Raw genomic sequence first — 22,744 nt, 5'->3', positions numbered from 1 at the left:
TCCCATTTTTTTCTGGTGCTGGCTCAAGACAGAGCACTGTCAGGCTTGGGCCTCGGACCAAGGAGAACATGAGACCACTTGGTTGCAATATTTATTTAAAACCCCCATGATGGCACAGTGTTTTTGAGAATTACCTACTGGAAAAACGCCTTCTATGTTCACTTCCTCTATCCCATAAAGGCACCTCTGGCTGTGCATGCCAAAGATACACAAATACTTATTGGTTAGGTACCTTTCCTTTGTGTTTAACAGCTATTTCTACCAGTAGATATTTCCCACTATAAAATTACAGCCTTAAAAATTTCACTTTTGTGTGGCTGAAATGAATACACACCCATGCAGCTACACCAGGCTCACCTGGGGAATTGGGAATTATTCCCCAGAGTGAGTCTTTTCCGGCCAAATTCCAGGCTTTGGTTTTTTTAGTTCTCCAAATTTGTGGCCCAGGAATAAAACACATGGAAAATGGCTAAAAGAACACTGCAGTAACTGGAAGTAAATGGCATTTTGACCAGGATTTTTCCTCTTTTGCATGTCCAGGTAGGCAATGGATGCCAGAGATCGTCTTGAAAAGATTAGGTGAAAAACTAAGTGTGTCTGTGCCATAAAATAAACGGATTTCCTTTAGCACCAAGGCTGCCAGAAAACACATCCTGGCTCCTTCCTGGCCAGCACCACAGGCGGATGTATGGCCCTATTTATAGCCCACTAATGCAATTGTGAAATGCACACCCCTTGCACTTCATTCCTATGGGCTGGGACTGCCCTCTCCATGGGGCTAAGCAGCTTGGAGGAAAGGTCACAGTGCCTGGAATAACACCACGTTCTCTCTGCCCACCCTCCAGGGACTGCAGGGGTCCCTCAGAGCCCTCTGGGTGCTCTGATGCTGATGGGGAGCTTGCCAAAGGGGAAAGCTCACATGAAAATAAGCAGCAAGGAAGTGATGACCTGCCTGTGATTAATTTCTGCTCCTAAACCAGGGGTATCAACTGTTTGTCCACCTTGGCTCACCTTCTGTCTCTGTACTGTAAATCCCCACTGGAAGTGCCAAGTCCAACCATGCCTGCATCATTCCAAACCCAGCCCTGCAAAGATCTGGGTAAAAACAGCTCCCTTCCACTGAGGAGAGTGACTGTGCAGAATAATTCCCTCATCTAACACCATGACAAGGGGCTGTAAAAACAGAAGAAATCCAATAAGATTAACCACCAGAAGAAGGTCACCATAGAGTACAAGGGCTGTCTAATTTATGGATACCTGTTCTAAGTCCAGCTCTCTCTTTCAGCAACCTTTCCATGGCGAAGATCTTCTATCCATTCAGAAAAGACATCTCTTTTTTGGGTCTTTCTGATTATCTTTTTCAAACAGGCACTGAGAAATATCTTCAAACACTGTTGCTCTAACTGCCTGGACCATTTACAGCTAAATAATTTTCCAGCACCCAGATATCTAAAAAGCTGCTCTCCCATCACTTCTCAACTGGTTTTCTTCTCTGCTGGTTTGGTGAAATAGACACTGAAAAACCAATCTTGCCAAAAGAGGCAAGGTACCTTCTTGGAGCCCAGAGGAACCTTTCCACAGGCCTGGATGTCACCCCAAAGGAACACCAGATCAGTGTTTCTGCACTTCCAAGGGGGGAAAAAAATAGACAAAAGAGTAGGAGAAGGGAGAACTATTTCAACCACCATCACTACATGCAGACCACAATTCATGGACAGCTGCTGTCAGTCCTGAGTGCACTAAGAGGCCACAACCTTGAGAGCCTAGAGAGCCCACCTGCACCTCCTGCCCATGGATCCAGGAGCCCTGCTCCTGCTGAGACTTGGGCCTCCAGTCCCTGCCAGAGCAGGTCTGCCTGCCTCTGGTCCCATCTCCTGGAGGGATCTCCTCTCCCATCTCTCCTCTCCGTCTCAGCCTCGTCTCCTGGTGCTCCTCACTGCATTCCCTGGATCTGGTTCATTGCCATGCCTGGGACTGCTCTCTTTGTAATCTTTATATATCTATATTTCTGTGCTGGAGAGGGAGGAAGAGCTTGTTTTGTTACCGCTCAGAGCCAACCCATAGTCCAGAGCAGCCTCTTCCCTCTTCTGCAAAAGCAGCACTTCTCCCAAGAGATATAAAGATGAGCCACTTCTGTACATAAAATGTGAAAATACAGTTTTAATCCATGTGGAAAACACTTTTTTTTTGCACGTATTGATCATGAAAACAACTAGACAAAACCTGAGGGTGTGGTTTGGTTTTGTTTTGATTTTCTTTAAACTCTGTAGCTTCCTTATGGTAATAAAATAGTAAATTATTGACTTACCAAGGGTGTTCTCAGAGTTACACAAACACATCATAAACCCAGATAACACATGCAATTTTGTTACATTTCCCACATGAATATAACCAGGGTGGGTAGGGTTTGGTTCTATTCCTTTCTCTCACTTCCTGAAGCACTTGTTTAGAACTGCCCCCTTTTACTTAGATAAGAAGCAGGCTATCAACAAATTGCTAAACAAAGCAAGGAAAGAGAATCAGAGAGTCACAGAATGGTTTGGGTTGGAAGGGGCCTTAATGATTATCCATCCCACCCCCTGCCATGGGCAGGGACACCTCCCACTGTCCCAGGTTGCTCCAAGCCCCATCCAGCCTGGCCTTGGACACTGCCAGGGATCCAGGGGCAGCCACAGCTTCTCTGGGCACCCTGTGCCAGGGCCTGCCCACCCTCACAGGGAGGAGTTCCTTCCCAATCCCTGATCTAACCCTGCCCTCTGGCAGGTAAAAAACCCAGAGTCCAGTACAGTTCTGGAAGATGCTCGTGCACTTGAACCCTCTGCTGCAATCACTCCCTCACTCATCTGCTGTTCTTCAGCTCCCAAGCACTGGAACAAGATCTACTTTACAACAGGAGCTGCTGGAACCATGAACAACATGAAACCTTCCCTTTCAGGAGCTCAGCCAGAATCTGAATTCAAGCAATGGAAATCTTTTCCTTTGAAACTCACTGATATTTGGTTTTAGACCCCGAGACTGAGTTTTCAGAGAGTGGGTGCCTGCAGGCCACTCACTTCCACGGAGCTTGGATTAAGAACAAGTGATGCACGTGTGGTTGTACATTAAACATTTTTCATGTTTGAAAGTGTCTTTAAAAAAAGCTACAGTCTCAAAGTATGGAATTAGGACACAGCATGGGGCTGGTCCCCTTGTGCATCTGTCCCCAGAGAGAGTAAGAGCTGATACTGGAGAAGATACCAGGACAGCCACGTGAGCTGGAGCAGTTCCTGGTGGAGTGTTCATCAGCCAACCACCACAGCCATCAAATAAAGGCTGCCAGGCAAAGGGAACTGTGTGTTTGGGTGCAGGGGGACCTTCTGATCCCAGCACACATCCACCCTTGACAGGACACAAGTTCCATGGCTTACTACAGCATTCCAGACAGCCTCAGTTCACTGAGGACAGCCATGCTGTCTTCTAGAACAAAGAAATTCTCGTTTTCAATTTCAGATTTTTTTTTGTTTCCCCCCTGACAAATGAGGGGAAGGGAGAGGGCTTAAAATGGTGTAACAACAGGAAGGTGTTATTCACTGAAAACACTTCTCAGATATTTTTCTGACTGAAAATTTGAACTGAAAACTTTCCCAGTCCAAATGGTCAGATGACCTCCAGCATTTTGTGTACGGGAACAAGATGGGTTTAGAAGTCACCTCATGTTAATTAATGACATCTGAACAGTCTTGCTAGGCCTAGAGATATTTTGAATTGTCCTGAGCAACATCCCAAGACTGAAGTTTTCAGTAAGATGATACTTCTGGCCTGCTAAGCAAAGAGCCTTCAAAGCAAACTAACCTCTACAAAGATCTGGACACACTATTTTTGGAGATGACAATGCTTATTTAGGAGAGGTATACAACAGTCCAAATTCCCCCTTGTTATTCCCCTGCTGCATGGAGTGGACATATTTTAAAGGTTTCAATTATTTTAGCAATTTGGCATTTACTTCAAACTAAGTCAGGGTTCTGCTGTCTTTGACAGAGACAAGGAAGGAAATACCTGCCACAAGACAGGGATGAACAGAAGGGAGACAACCCCACAAAACACACTGGGAGAAAGAAAGCAACATGAGGAAGAACACTGCCCTAGAGCTTGGGAAGCAATCAGATCCCCTCACAGAATCCCAGAAGGGTTTGGGTTGGGAGGGACCTTAGAGCCCATCTCTTAGAGCCCCTGCCACGGGCAGGGACACCTTCCACAACCCCAGCTTGCTCCAAGCCCATCCAGCCTGCCCCTGTGCATTACTGAATTTTTCAATCTCATTACAAACTGCTTTAAAAACTATTGTGCTTTGGGTTCAGCTTTATTTAGACAGGTTTAGCAACTGGAGCTGCTCTTAATAACAGAAATCCCACCATGATATTCTCATTTTGTCAGGAAATTCTGACCTGACATGTTCACTCCCCCTTCTGCAAAGCACCCAGGAGCTCCATGGAAACATCTGGATTAAGCTTCTCTGACTAATGAAGACATTCTAGAATATTTTTTTTCCTCCAAATCACATTACCACTTACTTTCTTACAGAAAGAATTACTCCAATAACCTCCCCCTCAACGGAACATTCCATAATTTTTTATAGAGGCACAAATAAAATTAATCTACAGGAGATGTTATATTATTAAAACATATGCTGAAATCAACAATGCTCAAGGCTCTATCATGGCATTTTGTTCTTCATTGGTATTTACATATTACAGTTCTTATGTATTGCCCTGGAAATCAGCTTTGAAGTGGAATGATGAATAAATGAAGATTTATTATTACTATCCTTATTAGAGGGATTTTAAAGTCATTAGAGACCAACAGACATAATAATCATATTATATTCAATCTTCTCTAGAACATCTCCTTTGATAGGCCTGCTAACTCAATTATTTAAATATATATTACAGCAAAATGCAGCATGACTCCTACAGCTTGGGACAGGGTGGAAATTTTTGTGTTTTGGTTTCATTTACCAGGATTTGTCCTTACAGAATTCATGGGTTTCTTGGTTTAAACACCAGGATTTCCAATTCACAGCAAGCACCTGGCTCAGTGGGTCTGCTCAGCTAAAATAAAAGGTTAAAAAGCTGGGGAGGAAATAGGGTACAGGAGATCAATCTTAACCTGCAGTCACCTGCAGTGACTTTTAAAAGTTCAAAAAAAAGAAATCTCCCAGAAGCCATGATCTCCCAATCTCCCATCAAGTCAATAGACTTGATGCAACCAATCCCATCATGAAAGGAGAAGAAAGATCCAGAGGTTCTGAGGAAGAGCCAAAGCAGAACTGCACCACTCCCAGAAGCTCAGAAAATTCTCTCTGGATTCAATGTCAGTCAAGTAAAAACTACTCATGGGGAAAAAAAAAAAATCCAAACACTGCTTAACTGGAAGGTACAATCCTTACTATTGATTCCTTCTGCCTGCAGCTTGTCTGGGGCAGGTGCCAGAGGAAGGAAGGTGACCTGCTCCCAGTGGGGTGTAGTCACAGAGCTAGGGGCAATTTCCTGTCAGCCACATCCCTCAGACCCCTCTGCCTGCCCAGGGAAGGCAGCACCAGCACTCTGCTCTTTTCCTTTAATCCTCTCAGTGCTGCACCAAATCCCTCAGGACTTCCTCTCCCAGTGAAAGATCTGAGGCAATGTGGCCATCACAGCCATGAGGCTCATCCCTGCTGCTTCTGCACAGGCACCTTGAGGTCACCTTGGTCCCCAGGTGCCAACACTGCCCGTGCTCCCTGTCCATGCACAGCATGGCTCATGCTCACTGATATTCTCAGGGTGTGGCTGACACATCAGCCACCTTCCAACCCCACCTCCCTTCTGCTTCCTTTACTTTGCAGCCTCCTCCCCAAAAACTAACCTCTAATTCCCTCTCCCTCATCTCCTGGCTCCTCATTTCCCTGCCACTCACCTTGGTTTAGCTCTGCCCACTCCCACTGCAGGGAACTTTCAATCCCCACAGGCAGCACAGATACTCTGCTCAGGGCCACTGGCTGGGTGAGACACTTCTGTCCCTTCCCAGAAATATGAAAGGAAGCATCAGGGTGGGCAGGCCCTGGCACAGGGTGCCCAGAGAAGCTGTGGCTGCCCCTGGATCCCTGGCAGTGTCCAAGGCCAGGCTGGATGGGGCTTGGAGCACCCTGGGGCAGTGGGAGGTGTCCTTGCCAAGGGCAGGGGGTGACACTGGGTGATGTGTTAAACTCCAGCTCAGCCTCCTCCTGCACCCAGCTCCTGACCTAGAGGCTGTCTTTCAACAGCAAGGGGAAAATGTGACTTCTGTGGTTACCATTCAATGAGTTAAGGCAGACTCCAACTCTTCTAAGAAGGAATCAGTCACGGACTCAGGTCTTTAGGAATGACAAATCCCACACCTAAACTGAAGCATGGGCCAGGAAATGGTTAAGAGCAGGTAGTACTCCTGACAGTAAAATACAGAACAATTTACAGCCCTCAAATGGATCCCAAAATACCTAAATGATGCTGCTGACACCAGTCCAGCTCTATAAATGGGAGCCTTTTAAAATCCCTTCAATCTTCTTGATCCTCTGACTCCAGAAGCTACTTTAAGTGTCCTGTGTTAAAGTTATGATCTTTGGCCCACAGCATGAAGTTAAACACCACCAAAAAAAAAAAACCAAAAAAGAAAAAGACTGAGACTCACATTTTGCCAAAAAAATTGCTCCCTCGCTAAGTATAAGCTAAAATCTAAACTGAAATTTCTCTGAGCAACTGACAGAATTTTCTATTTATGACAGCACTTAAAGCCTATTTTAAACAAAAGCAATGTACCGAGCTCAATGTACTGAGCTGAGTTCCAAACTCAGCATCTCCCAGGGATGAGAAAGAGGGCTGAACAGTCCTGAAGTTCAACAACTGCTTTCTTTTCAGGTAACACCTCTGGGAATTCTTACTCTGGGATCCACTGGGAGACCAAGGCAGCCCTCAGAAAGGCTGGGAAAAACACCAGGGAGATTTGGTGCACTCAGTACCAAGGCACTTGTTTTAAGAATAACAGTACCAAGGCAGCTTATTCACAGCTGAGCTAACTTTCAGACAGGTATCCAGGCAGATTTAGAAATTTCATTTCTGAACAGTCTTTCAGATAATTCCTGACATTTTAAAATCTGTATTTAAAGATTTATCCCTTTATCTAAAAAACTTTGTGTATACTGACAGAACTTGGGGCAATAAACCCCCCATGAAGCTGAGTATGATTTTATCTCCTATCACTTTACCTCTCCTGATGCACAGACCTGGATCACAGACCAGTCTTCACAGCGAACCAGATGTTTTCATCCCACATTCCCAGCACCACTAAACCCCTCAGTTTCTGGTTCCACTGTCCCTTCAAACCCTGCTTGCCACAGGACTTGAGAAATAATGTTTTATTGCTTTACAGAAATGAGGAATTACTTTTCCTACAATTCATATTTTTAGGAAATGAGTCAACTATGTTGGTTCCCAATGGCGTATATATAGACACACATATATAAAAACATATATAAACATCTATACAAATACATATATAAATATATATATAAATACATATATAAATATATATGAATACATATTTAAATATATGTACAAATACATATATAAATATATATATAAATACATGAGGGGGTTGTGCAACTTGTTGTCTCTGAGCTGTTCCTGGACTTGTGGCGCTAAAGACAGCGTAGTACTGTACATCACCTAAAATGTTATTTTTTCACTAAGGATTTCCCCTCTGTTTCATGGTACCCTCCCCTGGATGGGCCAACTGCTCTGCCATTGTGCTATATTTTGACAGGCATTTTGCTTTGTGTTTGGTGAAAGGTTAAGACTCCCATTCCATGGTGCTGGGACAAAGACAATCCCGCGACACTCACCCCCAAACACATCTCCGTTCTGGTAGTTCTTGCCCTTCTGAGTTTCCTCTTCGTTTTGAACAGTGGACACATGCTTGGCGGAGGCACAGCCCATAGCTTCATTCAGACAGCTCCAGCTGCACCGAACCACAGATCATCTCTAGCGACGCCCGCTCATCCTGGCAGCAATAATCCAGCTCCCCGCTCGGCTCCCGCGTGCCTTCCACCTACACACGGCCAGAGAGAGAGGAAAACGTTCACACAAGGCACCCTCCACACGGTGAGCTTCGAGGAGATAAAAAGTGGAGTTTGTCAGGAGGAGCACAAGGGCACAGCCTCCACGGCCTGAGGCTGCTAAAACCAAATTCCCGGTACGGGCAGGTCATGATAAAGGTGCCTCCACCCTGCCCTGGGACAGAGCAGTTGAACTCAAAGCCTCTTCCAGCCCGATTCTTTAATCCGTGGCTTGAAGAAAGCAACGTGCAGCTCTGTTTCCCACCCAGACAGCAATTCTCACAGAACACAGAGGGTTTTGGGAGAGGAGATAAGAAACCATCAATATCTGCTCCTCCTGCTCCTTTTACCAATCTACCCATCGAGCCAGATTTCTTAAAAGCATTTTACTGATTAAGAGCTGCTAATTGCAAGTGTTGGGACAAAATAACTCCTCTAAATCAATTAAAGATCTTATGTTCCCAGATGTGAAAGGCGATAGTCAGCTGTATTATCTTTTCTCTGCGTGTTCATTATTCTACTCCATCGCTCAAAAAGACAACCATCCCCACTTTAAGATGGAATAACACTCCCTGAACAGTCCAGATGTCACATAAAACAAAAGGGAAAAGAAAAATCTAATCCAGAACTGTAATATTTTAGGTTAAAAATAAATTCAAATTAATGAACTGTTTATTGCTAAATGGTTCTGCACTGGAACAAAAGCTACCTCAAAGTTTGGTGAGATGACCTGGTTTGCCTTTCCACCAGCCAAACTTTTCAGAACAAAGAAAAGCAAGAAACTCTCCCTCCTTTTGCCAAGGTTTTTAGCTCAGCTGTAGCATAAGATCATACACACCATGTCTTAACTCATTACTTCTGAGCATGTACTTTACAAGGCTGTGGCTCATTTTGCTCCATGCTGCCCACAAGTTCATGTGCAACATCAGACAAGTGCTCTTATCTAGGGAGAGCTGGAGCAAGATGATCTTTAAGGTCCCTTCCCACAGGACCCCAAGCATTCTATGACACAGCAGTATCCACTCCAGCAGAAATGTGTAATCCCAAGGGAAATGGTGACTTTCCTTTCCCTGAGCACTCAGCACTGGGCAGCTCAGTGACACACCAGCACTTGGGCTAGGAGGGTTCTGCTCCTGCCTCTGCAGGGATTTTCTTGCCCATCCCCAAAGCCACAGACATGAGGATGTGGCAGCCAGGCTCAGAGTGATTCCATTTAGCAGACCCTGGCTTTCAGCAAGCAAGGGGAAGGACTCTGGATGCAGAACCACCTCCAACTCCTACTCACAGCCAGCTTCCCCCTTCCCTGCACAGACCAACAGAGCAGTGCTTTTCCTCCCCTTGGCAAGGGCATTCCAGAACACACAATGTGTACCTGCTAACCCCTGCTCCCAGCAGCCACCCCTCCCTAGTTTTATTCATACATCCCCCTGCATGCTGTGCTCCTTTTATCCTTTTCTTATACAGGCACACCTGACCCTGAATTTCTCATTGCCCAAGGTTTCTCTTCCCCCTTGGACAAAGCTAATTACTCACCCCAAAGCACAGGATGTTATAGGATCACTGAAAAATCAGGGCTGGGAGGGACTTTAGGTTCATCTCCTTGCAACCTCTGCCATGGGCAGGGACACCATCCTCTAGCCCAGGCTGCTCCAAGCCCCATCCAACCTGGCCTTGGACACTTCCAGGGATCCAAGGGCAGCCAATGTTTTGGGCAACTAACACCAGGCATTGCTGCTGATAGTGGAAGGGAGTGAGCACACCCCTCTGGAGCTATTTTTTAACCCTATATGGTTCCATAACTTCCCCCCATCCCTGAAAACCTACATTTTACAGAAAAATGTAAAGGAAAATGTCATTATAAAGCCATGGAAGCTCCTCAGTTTTTGCAGCACAGGGAGGGCCACAGCTGACACTTCATCCTCTCCTGGGTCCAATGGCAGCCCGTACTAAGGTCTTCATCCCACTGTTGGGGGGAAACAAGGATCCAAAGGGATTTAAAGCATCAGCCAGGCTGTGTTTGGAGATGGGTAAAGACACCTAAAGGGGTGTGGGAGATGGAGGAGAAACAACAGACTGGGAGAGGGAACTGCTGCCTGGACTGGAAATGAAATGGGGACTTATCTTCCCAGAGGACATAAATTTGGTTAAAGACAAGAGCTTCTAATGGACCAGCTGAAAAAAGTAAGGAGGCAAACATAAACAACAGAGTCTGGTTGTCTGACTGACCAACTGACTTCTGGTTTCAAATACAACCAGCAGCATTATTCCAGGGGAAAGGGTGTGGCCAACCATAGGAAAAGGAGCAAGGGAAGGATTGATGTAACCCTGGAAAGGACGTGGAGGTGTTTGGGTGAGCCCTGGGTAGGAGGCTGTCGTGGGGGGACTACTGCCCACCACAGCTCAGCCTCTCTGAGCAGCAGAACTGCAGGCACAGAAGTACCTGTTGAATGAATTATGCTCCTGCCACATTCAATTATTTTTCCTGTTTCCTTTTCTGCCTCTCAGCAGGGACAGTTTACAAAAGGGAAAACAGATGCTTAGTAATAAAACCCAAATGTATTTCACAGAGGAGCAGTGGGTTGGGTTTAGGAAGGAGATTTTTTATGAAGCCTTATACAGCCAGCATGCAGCACAACAAACTGCAAAATACTGAATTATTGATTAGTGCCCAGGATGGTGATGGTCCCAGGACCACTGAGCTGCATGAACAATCAGGAACAAGGAAATACAGAAGAGGAATGCAGAAGGATAAAGCTCTTTGGGGGAGAAAAGGAAAAAATATCCACAGTCAAATCTTTCCTGCAGCATTTTGGTAGCACGCATCAACCTCTAAAAATATGGTCAGGTTTGAAGGCATACTGTGATTAAAGGAAACAGATGGGGATACAAGAACTGGAAGTTTCACCTTTTACATTAAAGAACAGCAATCACAGCAGCACCTGAAAAAGCCATACAATTAATAGTTGGGTTATGGAGGCAGACTTCTCCTGGTGCCAATAAACCAGGCTGAGAAAGCTCCAGAAAAATGACCTCCAAGGTGAGTCTAACACACACTTCCAGGCATGTTCCTTGGACTGCTGCTAACATAGTGCTGTGAGACACAGGTAACTAAACACAACCCAGGGACAGCAGAGCATTTAATAGCAAGAACAGAGTGGGAGGAAAGCAGCATTAATTTCACAGGAGATGAAATCCACAAGGTACAAGGCAGCAGGATGCTCCCAAGCCTTGGGAAACCTCCCCTGCCTGAGAACCAGGGCCCTCAGGAATGAGGTCTGGGAATCACTCAGAAGAGAGGTGCTGGTCCTCACCCAGTGGGATGCCTGGCAAAGCTTTGGGGATGTGAAACACAGCACTTCACAGGGCAGCAGAACAACACATCCGTTCCTCCTCCTCCCCCACTTCTGCACACATGTAATCTTCCCTTTTGTCTTCCACAGCATTTTGGGGGCACACAGATTTTCAGAAGCCAAAAATAAAAAGAAGAAGAAAACCTCAAACCATTTGCAGTTCATGTTCACCACCCACCATCACTAATTATCAAGATTTGAGAGGCAATTTGCAGGCTCCAATCTGCAAAGCGCTGGTGAGAAAAATCTCTCAGGCAGATCAAAAGTGTCTACACCACCCCCAAATGAAATGCAGCAGGTTGAGGATTAACATCTTACACGTGGGTCAGAAGAAGACTAGAGGCACTCTCAGATGCTGTGCTTTGTACCCCAGGTTTCTTCTGAGCTAAAAATGGGGGAGCTCAACTCTCAGAATAGAGAATACCTTTGGAAACCTTCAGCAATTCCTTTCTTCTTTCTTCTGAGCAATGCCTATGATGTGTTTTTTCTTTTACCAGCTCTTTCAACACTTCATTAATCCACTCATTACGCCCTCACCTCTTATTTCTGAAGGCCAAAGGCTGCATCCTTGACAAAACACGTTTTGCTTCCACAAACACTTCATACAAATGGAGGACTTCCATTGTCTTACAACAAATGCATGTTAATTCTTCTACTACAACAGGTGTATTTCTTTTCATCTTTATTGCATTGAGATAGCTGAGCTTGCATCATCTTCAGGCTGCAGGTACATCCACGAGTTTCTTTCCGTGCTGACCACACAGGAAATCAGGTTAAAATTTCACAATGCCCAAGAGATCAAAGCAACAAGTTTCATGCAATCATGAAAAACCCCCAAGCTACAAAAGCCACCTATGAAACAACCTGTTCCAGGCAGAACTTGAGGAATTTAACTCACTGCTACTCATTACATTTATCTCCTATAAGACACAGGCCTGTTTGGTTTCCATTTCATTTTTTTCCCCAAGAAGAAAAAAGCAGAAATGAATTCTGAATTTGTCCTGCACAAGGGGTGCTGGCAGTCAGCACCTGGGACTTCTCCACTGCAACATCTCTCTTTCTCAGCTACCCTCCACCACAAAAGATGGCTTTTTGGGTTTTATTCAACAGCCAAGAGGCATTTTTGGAACAAAAAAGATATCACTTTTGCCTTTGAAGTGCACCAATGGCCTAAGGAGGGAAGGAAAAAAATATTTTAAAAAAAAGTTCTTATAAGATCTTTTTCTCCTTCTTCAAACTATTCAAATTGGGCATGAATAGTGCAGTTATATTGAAAACTAACCCACTGACTTGGCTAAATAAGCAGGGCTAAATGAGCAGCAGAATGAGTGGTGCAAACACCCTGGAGCAACATCTTCCAGTGGCACTAGGGGGAAAAGAAAAGCCAAAGTGAGGGGTGACTTCTGTTCCTTGGGGAAAAGAAAAGCCAAAGTGAGGGGTGACTTCTGTTCCTTGGGGAAAAGAAAAGCCAAAGTGAGGGGTGACTTCTGTTCCTTGGGGAAAAAGAAAGCCAAAGTGAGGGGTGACTTCTGTTCCTTGGGAGCCACGGCCAGAACATGCTGCCCTCAGCCCCAGGTACAAACAGCCAGGAAATGCAGCATTTTCTGCCCTTCTGTGAATGGTTTGCAGGCTCAGGTCCTGTGCTGACTGCAATTCCAGCCTCCTGCTGGAAGCAGGCTATCCCAGAGAGGCAGAGCAGTGACTGCCTGGAAGGGAGGGAATCAGCTCCAGGCTGGAAAGCCAGGAACACAGGGAAACACACCAAACCAGCCCAGCTGCCCAGGCCAGAGGGCTGCCCTGTGTCCTCCCTGGGAAGCTGCACTCAGCACCAATCCCTTTCCCAAGAGAAAACAGGGATGCTGCAACTTGACAGCTAAAAACACCCAGCATCACAGAGAAGATCATCTAGCTGGTTTGTTTTCTCAGCAGGGAGAGCCTGGTTTGAATTAATTCTACTAATTCACATCATCAGCTTAACAGAGGACAGCCTTTGCTCTGCTGAGGCTTAGATCACCTTTCTCATCAGCAAAATTTGCTGATCTTATTTTCTTGTGCTTGCAATCAGGATTTCTGCTGATCCAGTACATGGGGTTTTGATATATTAAAGCAACAAGTGATTTCCAAATAGAAAAGCTCTCAACAGCACCATGATACATCCTGGGAGCATCTTCTCCTTGCTCAGACTCTTAGGGAGAAATACCACCAGTAAATCCATGGAAAAAGATTTCAAACATCAGGGAGTAAAATGCAAATATGGAAGGGAAAGGGAATTGCATTTCAATCATACTCTTCATCCACACAGGGGGAAGTTAAAGTAAAATCAGTGTGAAAAGCCCAGCAGCACATGAGATGTCAGTCATACAACTTACCACTTTTCCAAAGAAAATTAATTACATTTCATTCTGAATTTCTTTTACCCTCAAATACTTTAGGAGTAGTGATACAAAGACTACCACCACCATTACAGAATGCAGTTCTAATATTTAATAACTTCCCCCCCTCTATGAGAATTAATAGACAAAATTTTGAAGATAGATGAGATTTAATTAGCTGGCAACACTGCATAATATTTGTTTTCATTTGCACACTGAGGTGGCCTGTTTCAGGTGAGAACCCAAACTTTTCAAACATATTTCATCTGCACAACCTCTCCCAAACCAGCAGCAGTACCAAAGCTTGCCTTTAACACAGAAGCAGGTACTATTCAACCAGATCTCCAAAGATTCAGGACATTTATCCTCAATATTTTCAGAAAGAACAAGAACTTTTCATTAAAAATAAGACTACATGACAATAGGCAGAGAACACCTAAATATTTCCTGCTTCTGCAGCAGAGATTGCAGAGACATGGCATGAGACATGCCATGGCATGGCATGGCATGGCAAGGACATGGCAGAGAGGTGTTCACAGAACCTTGGAATGGTTTGGGTGAGAAGGGACCTTAAAGTCCACTCCATCCCACCCCTGCCATGGGCAGGGACACCTTCCACTATCCCAGGTTGCTCCAAGCCCCATCCAGCCTGGCCTTGGGCACTGCCAGGGATCCAGGGGCAGCCACAGCTTCTCTGGGCACCCTGTGCCAGGGCCTCCCCACCCTCACAGGGAACAATTCCTTCCCAGTATCCCATCTAACCCTCACTAAAAAAGAGTACAATCAACACCAGATAACTAAAAACCCACCAGCAACCACCACGAGGGATCTGATTCAAAGCAACAAGACCTTTCCACTGACTTGAGGTGGCCTGAGGTCACTTCCTGAAATTCCACTGTCATGAAACAAAGATGGTTTTGTGATTTATTTCCAAAGGGATTTTGGAAATGCAGTGCTGGTGGTGGCACCCTGGGCTGATGTGATGTGAGGCACCAGGCAGGACCACAGAAAGCCAGGTTCCATTTTCAGGGCATGACTTTCTTGTGTACCTAAGAATAACCTCCAGCATTTACCATAATGGGAAAGCAGCTCCAGCACCTCTAAAGTATAAAAAAAGCAAGCAATAAGCTCTCCCATTTAATTTTATTTCTGTCTTCATAGTTTAAGAGTAAGATGCTTTACTGAGCAGGACACAGTAAAAGGCCCTGAGGTACAGGAACAGAGATTTATACAATATTTAGCATGCTCTAAGCACAGGTCTGAGCATCATCTCCCTCTTGAAGACTCACTCCCCTTGCTCTGCCTCAATAAAACAATTTAAAGATGCAGCCATTACATCCAGGCAGTCACCACCACCATGTCAAATCACACTAAAATAATTGATGTAGAAGCTGCAGCCACTTCATCAACAGGACCCTGCTGCTTTGGAGGAAAACCTTGAGGGATAATTACCACACTGAAAAAACAGCTTTGCTCTCCTGAGCTCCTCTCATCTTCCCACCAGGGCTGAGGGATCAATCCCCAAATGTCAACACTGACTCTGGCCAGGAGCTGAGCTCTTTTAAGGACTGCCCCTCTCCCACAAAAAGCAGTGGGTTAACGAGTCTCTCCTAAAGATGTGAAGCACATACTTCTTAATTTCAACAGGAAAAGCATCAAGGACCTAATACCACCCACTAGTGTGGCAGCAAAGATCTGGAATTTAAGATGTGTCTTAATATTTGATTGTCTAATCTTCACTTTTTCTTGTTTCACACTTTGATTTCCTTCCCAAACTACTTCTTAATTTTTCCTGTGTGCCACCACGAAAGCAGAAATAACCACTCTGAGCTGGGTCCCAATGCAATTATCTGCAATTGCACATTTGCAGGGTCTCACCTGCCCTCAGACCCACTGATTTACCATAACAGCTCTGTAACAAAAAGCCCCGCAGTCAGCTGACTGGTTATTCCCTAGAAAATTCTTTAAAATATTCACAAATGTGATGAGAGACCCTGGCATCTCCCTCCATCTCCAGCTCCATCAATGAATGATGAATTCATACACAACAGCAAGTCACCTCTCTGCTCAAAAACCCAGCACAGAATTACCCCAGCTCACCAAACTGCTTTGACCCTGCCCTGAATATACACTCTCCAGTTACGCTGTGAGCTTCCAGCTCCCACCTGGAGAGCTTTCCTTGCACGCTGGTAAGCTTGGCCATGTCTGGGCCAAATTCCTGCCCACAGAGGAAGAGGAAAGCAGCTGCAGCTGGAGAGGGGTGGCTGGATGTCCCTGGATGTCTCTGCACCCACACAGAGCCCACAACCCACCCCCCACCTCACCTCCAAGGCATTTTTTAATCCAAAGAGCTGCAGCAGGAGCTACTTTAGGTGCCACTGAGGATAAAGAGAACACAGAACAACTGAGCTCTGCACAAGCCAAGGGGCTGAGATGCTGGGCTGTAGAGGGTGATCTTGCCCCCCAATGAGTTGCAGCTGGGTCAGTTGCTGAAGATTGGAGGTGGGTCTGATCTTAACAGGCCACACCTGTAATCAATAAGAACTAGTGCTAGATAAGAGTAAGGAAAGAGGAGTGAGGAGAGTCAGATTGCTGCCAGGACCTGGAGAAGTCAGTGTGTAGAGGAGCTGCCTGTGAGCAACATCAAGAAGGTATGAAGCTCTGATAATATGAAATCCTCATACTATGATGATAATAGAACTCGAGTTATCTAAGACAACAAATGGCGACCCCGACGTGATTTGGGACTAAACTATATTGCCCCGTGGATATGGGAGAACTGGATTTAACCAATTAACCCTGAGGATTCAGGAAAGTGGATTTGACCAAATAACCCCGTGGATTTGGGAAACAGGACTTGAACACTAAGCTATTGGCAAATATATCAATTACAGCTATTGGTGTTTGCTAAATATGAGTGTAAAAGACCTTGAAGATAAGTGCTTTTGTAAATTGGGAAAAGCTGTAGAATTTAACTAATATTTAGAAATATATATCTGTCTGTGCTGTAACATGCTGTTTTGAACATTTTTATAACTCTTAATTCTAAATGAAATATACAAATATGTAATAATATTAATTTATTTGAATATGTACTTCTGGAAATGCTGCAGCTCTGTGGTTAAAAGAAAAAGGGGGAATTGTAGAGGGTGATCTTGTCCCCCAGGGAGTGGCAGCTGGGTCAGTTGCAGAAGATTGGAGGTGGGCCTGATCTTAACAGGCCACACCTGCAATCAATAAGAACTAGTGCTATATAAGAGTAAGGAAAGAGGAGTGAGGAGAGTCAGATTACTGCCAGGACCTGGAACAGTCAGTGAGTAGAGGAGCTGCCTGTGAGCAACATCAAGAAGGTATGAAGCTCTGATAATATGAAATCCTCATACTATGATGATGATAGAACCTTTGCTATCTAAGACAACACTGGGGACCTGCTGCTGATGTGTCAGCAAGGAAACATTTGCCATATGCACAACTGCTGCTGCTGCTGTGCAATTAGGGGATGGAGCTGCTTCAAGGGGCCTCCTCTGCTGGCAGATGAGCTAGAGAAATAAGAAATCTTTCTTCACTAACCTGGTAACACTTAAATGACAGAATAAGTGCAGAGCTGCTGCTCAAAGCCCCAGGAGGTGACTCATCCAGGCTGCTGAGGATCCCAGCACAGGCACCCATTCCATGCATGTCTGCCTCCTCCACAGCTCAACCAGTAGCTGCAATCTTGCTAAAAATCAGCAGGTAAAACTCAGGATAAGAGCTAACAAAGCAGCTCGCTTCACTCTTAGCTCTTCTGAACAACTGCACAGTGTTTCTACTGGTTTTTTTTGTTTTTTTTTTTTTTTAATGATTTCCTAACTGTAGTCCTGTGGAAATGGCACAAGCAGGAATGAAAGGGATGCACACAGCAATCTGCATCCCCAAAATGACACTACTGACTGCTCCCTCCTGCTTTGCAGGATGACTCCTCAGCATCAAGGAGGGGAACACAGGATTTTTGGGGCTGAAGGCCACAGTGCCTGAATGTTTGTGCTGGTATGGTTTGATCCAAGAGCCCTATGCCATATGCTATTCAATATCATACCCTATCCCACAGGTTGTCCCTGAGAATCCCCAGCTGGGAGGGGAGCTGAGAAAGCTGCTCTGAAAGCAGCAGAGCTTCGGAAACCTCCAGCCCAGAATGGGGAGCTGGAAAAACACAGGTGAGAGAGGAACCAGGTTCTGCTCCTGTAAAACCTGTTGTGATCCATTCCCCACTTTCATCCCACCCCTCCATGCAGTACTCAGGCACTGGAGCTTCTGGACATCCCTCATGGAGGCAAAAACATTTCCTTAACACAGATTTAGGAACTTACTCCAGTCCCAGCTTTGGGTGGAGACCTTCTCCTTTTTTTATTTTTTTTTTAATTTTAAAAGTCTTAGAACATCATCAGTTACAGTTCCACGGTGACATGCTGAATGGATACATCCATAACCAAGCCTAGATGTTCACAAAATAACATCTACACCATGTTTCAGCCTATGACATAAATAAATGAGCAGCAGACTAGCCAAAACCAATTGCAGTGTTTTCAGTTCTTGTTAACAGAGTTATAACTCAAACACAACCAGGCAGGGCAGAACTGGATCAGTGGCACAGGAGCAGGGAGGGCTGCAGATCTCTCCTCCCCACTGATGACAAGGAGCAGCCAAGACAGCAACAGCACTCACAAGGATTTAAAACACAGAAACCAGCTTCTGTCTTTTTTTTTGAACTACCTACATCTTATTCCAGCTGATAGCATCCTGTTTCTGTATTTTGACTTCATGTTACATTTCCCAAAAGTGACCATGATTATTTTCTGTGTAAAGGGAGCTGGGCCCTCTTCTGCATTTCACACACCTGCATAGTTCCCTTCAGCTTTGAGCCACAATTTAAGCACCTGCTTGAACTCAAAAAACCACCATTTAAAACCAACTGTGTACAAAGCACAACTTTCAGTTTGATGGTGTAAACTCTTCCTGGAGACCACTTGAATTTATTGAAACCAAATACCATGCAGAACAGTAATGCTGAAGCAATTTTTGGTACATAAAGAGGTTTAAGAAGCATCTTTTTGGAAAGGTCTGTTGGATATTAATTAGATATTGAGTTAGATTCAGCCCCAAGGCATGCAAACACCATGCCAGGGCTTCCTGCATGGATGCAGGGACTGCATTAAACGAAGGCATTACACAATATAAGTCATCCTTGCAAAGTGTGTGTGTGCCTTCACATCTCTGCAGGAGCAGTGAAGGGTATAAACTTATCTGTGCTGTCCACCACCAAAAACTGAACCTGGAGCTGACCTGGCAACCAGGAACCACCCAAAACTATTTTGGGTCCTGCTTCCAACTCCCTTTAGGCAGCACGCAGAGTGAAAGCCACAGAGGAAGGAAGGAGCAGAGGACTGGGAAAGCTCCTGGATGCAGGGAGATGAGGTGGTCCTGCAGCTGTGAAAGGTCTGTCCCTGAGCAGGGGCAGCCTGGAGGAAACAATCCCAAAAAGACAGGACAAATGGAGCGTTCTCCCACGCCCCCTCACAGCCACTCTGGGGCCAGACCACGGTGGCATTTTCCTGCCAAATCAACACATGAATAGAAGGAGGGGAAAAGCCCAGCTGGAAAGAGCCTCACAGCAGTCAGAGCAAGGAGAAAACCCATACAGAACAGGGAAAAAATACAAATTCTGCTCAGCTGTAAGAGCGGAGAAAAAATGTATTATAAATAATTGAAAAGGCTTCCAAAGACCATTGAATACAATCAGTAGGAATTGAAATGTAATAGGATTTTTTTTTTAAGAATTGTAATGTCAGAACAATACAAATGGCTACAGGATCATAATTCATGTGGAAAACCCAGGTCAAAATAGGCCAGAGCAGGCATGCAAACATGCTAAAGCTCTGCAGATGCTCCTGCAGTTTCCTCATGAAGGGAAAACTGATGGGGAGAAGAGTCAGTGCAACACTGGGAGAGTGGGACAAAATTATACAGAGCCCCTGAAGAAATCAGGAATACGGACTGGAAAAGACTGAGGCAACTCTGGAAAGCAAGGACAACGTGAGTGCACAGTGTGTTTGGCTTGAGGAGGGACAGAGCAGGGACTGGCTCTGAGAATGTAAATACATCCCCCAGGCTGGCCCACTCTGGGACCCTCACTCACCCCTGAGAGCAGAGGACAACATCCACAGGCCAGTGAAAATTTCACCCACCATACTGCTTTCATCATCTCAGGAGAACACTGTCTCAAAAGCATTTCCCAAGTTCTCCCACTGTGCCCCAAGCAGATCTCCTTTTTCATGGGGATCATCTGAGCTGCCCCTCTAGGAGCTGAGTCCTTCTCCTTCTGCCCACAAGGATTCTCCTTACAATTACTTCATTATTCAAATGTTCAAATACAGCTGCTTTTCCAATTGAATTAGTTATTCTGTAATGTCAGTCATTACATAATGTCACTAGGTAAGGGGGGCCAAGGAACATGAGCCTCTGGGACCTACCCACACAGCCATAAAGAATTCACCTCCAACAGCCTTCAAACTTTATGTACTTTGGCCTGCTGATTATTTGGGCAGAAAACCATCACATTTCAAAGGTGCTCATAATCAAGTGTCCAAGGCCAGGCTGGATGGGGCTCTGAGCAACCTGGTCTAGTGGAAGGTGTCCCTGCACATGGCAGGACATGGAATGAGATGAGCTTTAAGGTCCTTTCCAGCACAAACTGTTCTGGGATTTTGTGATTCAGTAGCACAGCATCAGCTCAGTATTTTTGAAAGCCTCTCAAAAAGGTTGTCAAGGTTTTATGATCTTCCCCAGGGACTTGACTCTAAAGTGTTTTTTTTAACCCTGTCACATTTATTAATTTAAATTCCTTTTACATTTTGTTCCTTCTTTTGTTTTGTTGCTATTTCCCTCCTTGTGTCCAGCAAGGACTATCAGCAGTAACCTGAGGTCTCCAAGGCCAGCAGGACCATTCCACTGCCCAGGGTCTGTGATTCCCTGTGACAGAGACACTTGGACACAGCTGCATCCCCTGTTAAAGGGCAGCCAGCCACCCAGCAGCTGGACACTGTGGAGCTCAAAGGCCCCTCCACTCCACATTTAGTTTCCTTCACATGAAAATAGCAGCTGCTCTCCTGAGAGTCAATTCTGCAACCCCTTAATGGGCTTTCTCTCCTTCTTCCAGGGTCAAGTGTGAAGAGGATTCCTTTATAAAATTAGAAAAAGAGATAAGTTTATGAAGGCTGAATCAGGCTGGCTCTCTTAGATCCACTTTTATTATGTTAGGAAAGCAATACTGAGACTAAATTCCAAAAACATTGACTTGGTTAGTAAAAAGAAGAAGGAGGGTGGGGAAAAAAGAAAATGGGAGAACCAAAAATGCAATGTGCAAGGTCCTGCAGCCTGAGCACCTCCCTCCCAAAGCCAGGCTGGGATGGACATGGCTGCACAAGGAGCCCGTAGCTGGAAGCTGATTCAATGCTATTTGCAAGAAAAACCATTGAAGTGAGTCCAGTTCCCTGGAACAGCCTTTAACTCAAAACAACACAACTGGAAATGCCATTTATAGCACCTGTAAATCATCCACTGCCAGACAACTGATAAGCCCAGGCTCAGGAAAATCAGCGTCCAGAGCAATATGCACCAAAACACCATAAATCCTTCTCACTCTTACTGTATTTTTCCATCCCCATGTCATAAGCAAATTCTGTGCAACTGAATTATAATACTGTAGCTGAGCACTTCCCAATGATATTTTAAACAGACTATTTAAAGGTGCCTTTATCCCACTGCAAAACACATCCTCAAGACAGCAACAGCACAGAAGCATCCACCCCAGAAATAATAACTGGATTCTTCTCTCTTGACTTTGTTTCTCTTCAGTTGCATGTTTTATAATTAAAAATCACATGACAGAGAGCCACTACTTTCTCATCTCCAGTGAATCATTTAATACATATGTCAGTGCTCATAAAAAGCCCTTACTGCATCCAGGTGAAGTTGACATCCTCAACTCCAAAGACTAAATCCAGAATGCCATAGTGAGAGCTTGAAGCTAAAAAACAGCAAGGACAGAAACACTGTCTCTGGTTCATCAAGAACAGCCAGGCTGGACAGGCCCTGGAACAACTTGGGCTAGTAAAAGATGTCCCTCCCATGGCAGTGGGTAGAATGAGATGGGATCCCTCCCAACCCAAACTATTCCAGGATTCTATGACAGGTTTTAAAAGATGCTAAAATAAAAACTAAAAATTTTATTTTTCCTTAATTTTTTTTCCTCACTTCCCCATGGCTAAAAGAAACAAAGTCTAAGTGCTCAGGTTTACAAAAAATGCTGTTTAAAACCAAAAATAAAAAAAAAAAAAAACAACTCAGGACATTCTGCCCAGAAATAATTTCACTTTGCTTTCTGATAGGCAGCTTTCTGTAAAGCACCACTCCCTCATCTCCTTCCTTGGCTGTGTGGTAACACCTGAGCCCTCCCTATTAATGCCAGCACCACCACCACCCCTGGAAGGACTTTTTCAGCACAGCCAGACCCAGGGCTTGGCTGGAGACCTGCCACAGGAGCTCACAAGGAATCCAAGCAGCAAGAGAAGCAGTTCTGATAAGGAACTGAGTGAAATCAGCTTTGTGTTGCACCAGCATCATCCTGCCCCCTCCCAGTGGGAAGATGGGAAGTGACTGCTTGCTGAGATGGGAGAGACCCTCCAAAGTACACCAAAACACCAGGGGAGGAGAGAAATGCCATGGGAAGAAGGGAAGAAGTTGCTTAGCAACTCTCTTATTCTGACAGCCAGTTGGATGAAAGAAGTTGGAAAGATAAAGGAATTAAACACAGAAACTTTGTTTTCTCCAAGGTCCTGGGCTGACCTGAGTCACATTACTCAGATGGTTTTTGATGGGCTAAA

General features: G+C 45.0%; 1 protein-coding gene across 1 annotated transcript in view; it reads right to left on the bottom strand.

The window, feature by feature from the left end:
* C8H1orf21 (chromosome 8 C1orf21 homolog) overlaps positions 1 to 22,744 on the bottom strand; it is a 104,611-nt gene that overhangs the window by 51,316 nt on the left and 30,551 nt on the right. The window contains exon 2 of the mRNA XM_050977497.1: positions 7,892 to 8,097. Coding sequence (XP_050833454.1) covers positions 7,892 to 7,985 — 94 coding nt within the window. The 5' untranslated portion in view covers positions 7,986 to 8,097. The remainder of the gene's footprint in view (positions 1 to 7,891; positions 8,098 to 22,744) is intronic.

This window comes from Serinus canaria, chromosome 8 (assembly GCF_022539315.1).
Source record: "Serinus canaria isolate serCan28SL12 chromosome 8, serCan2020, whole genome shotgun sequence".
Classification (NCBI taxonomy): domain Eukaryota; kingdom Metazoa; phylum Chordata; class Aves; order Passeriformes; family Fringillidae; genus Serinus; species Serinus canaria.
This window is presented reverse-complemented; position numbering and strand designations above follow the sequence as displayed.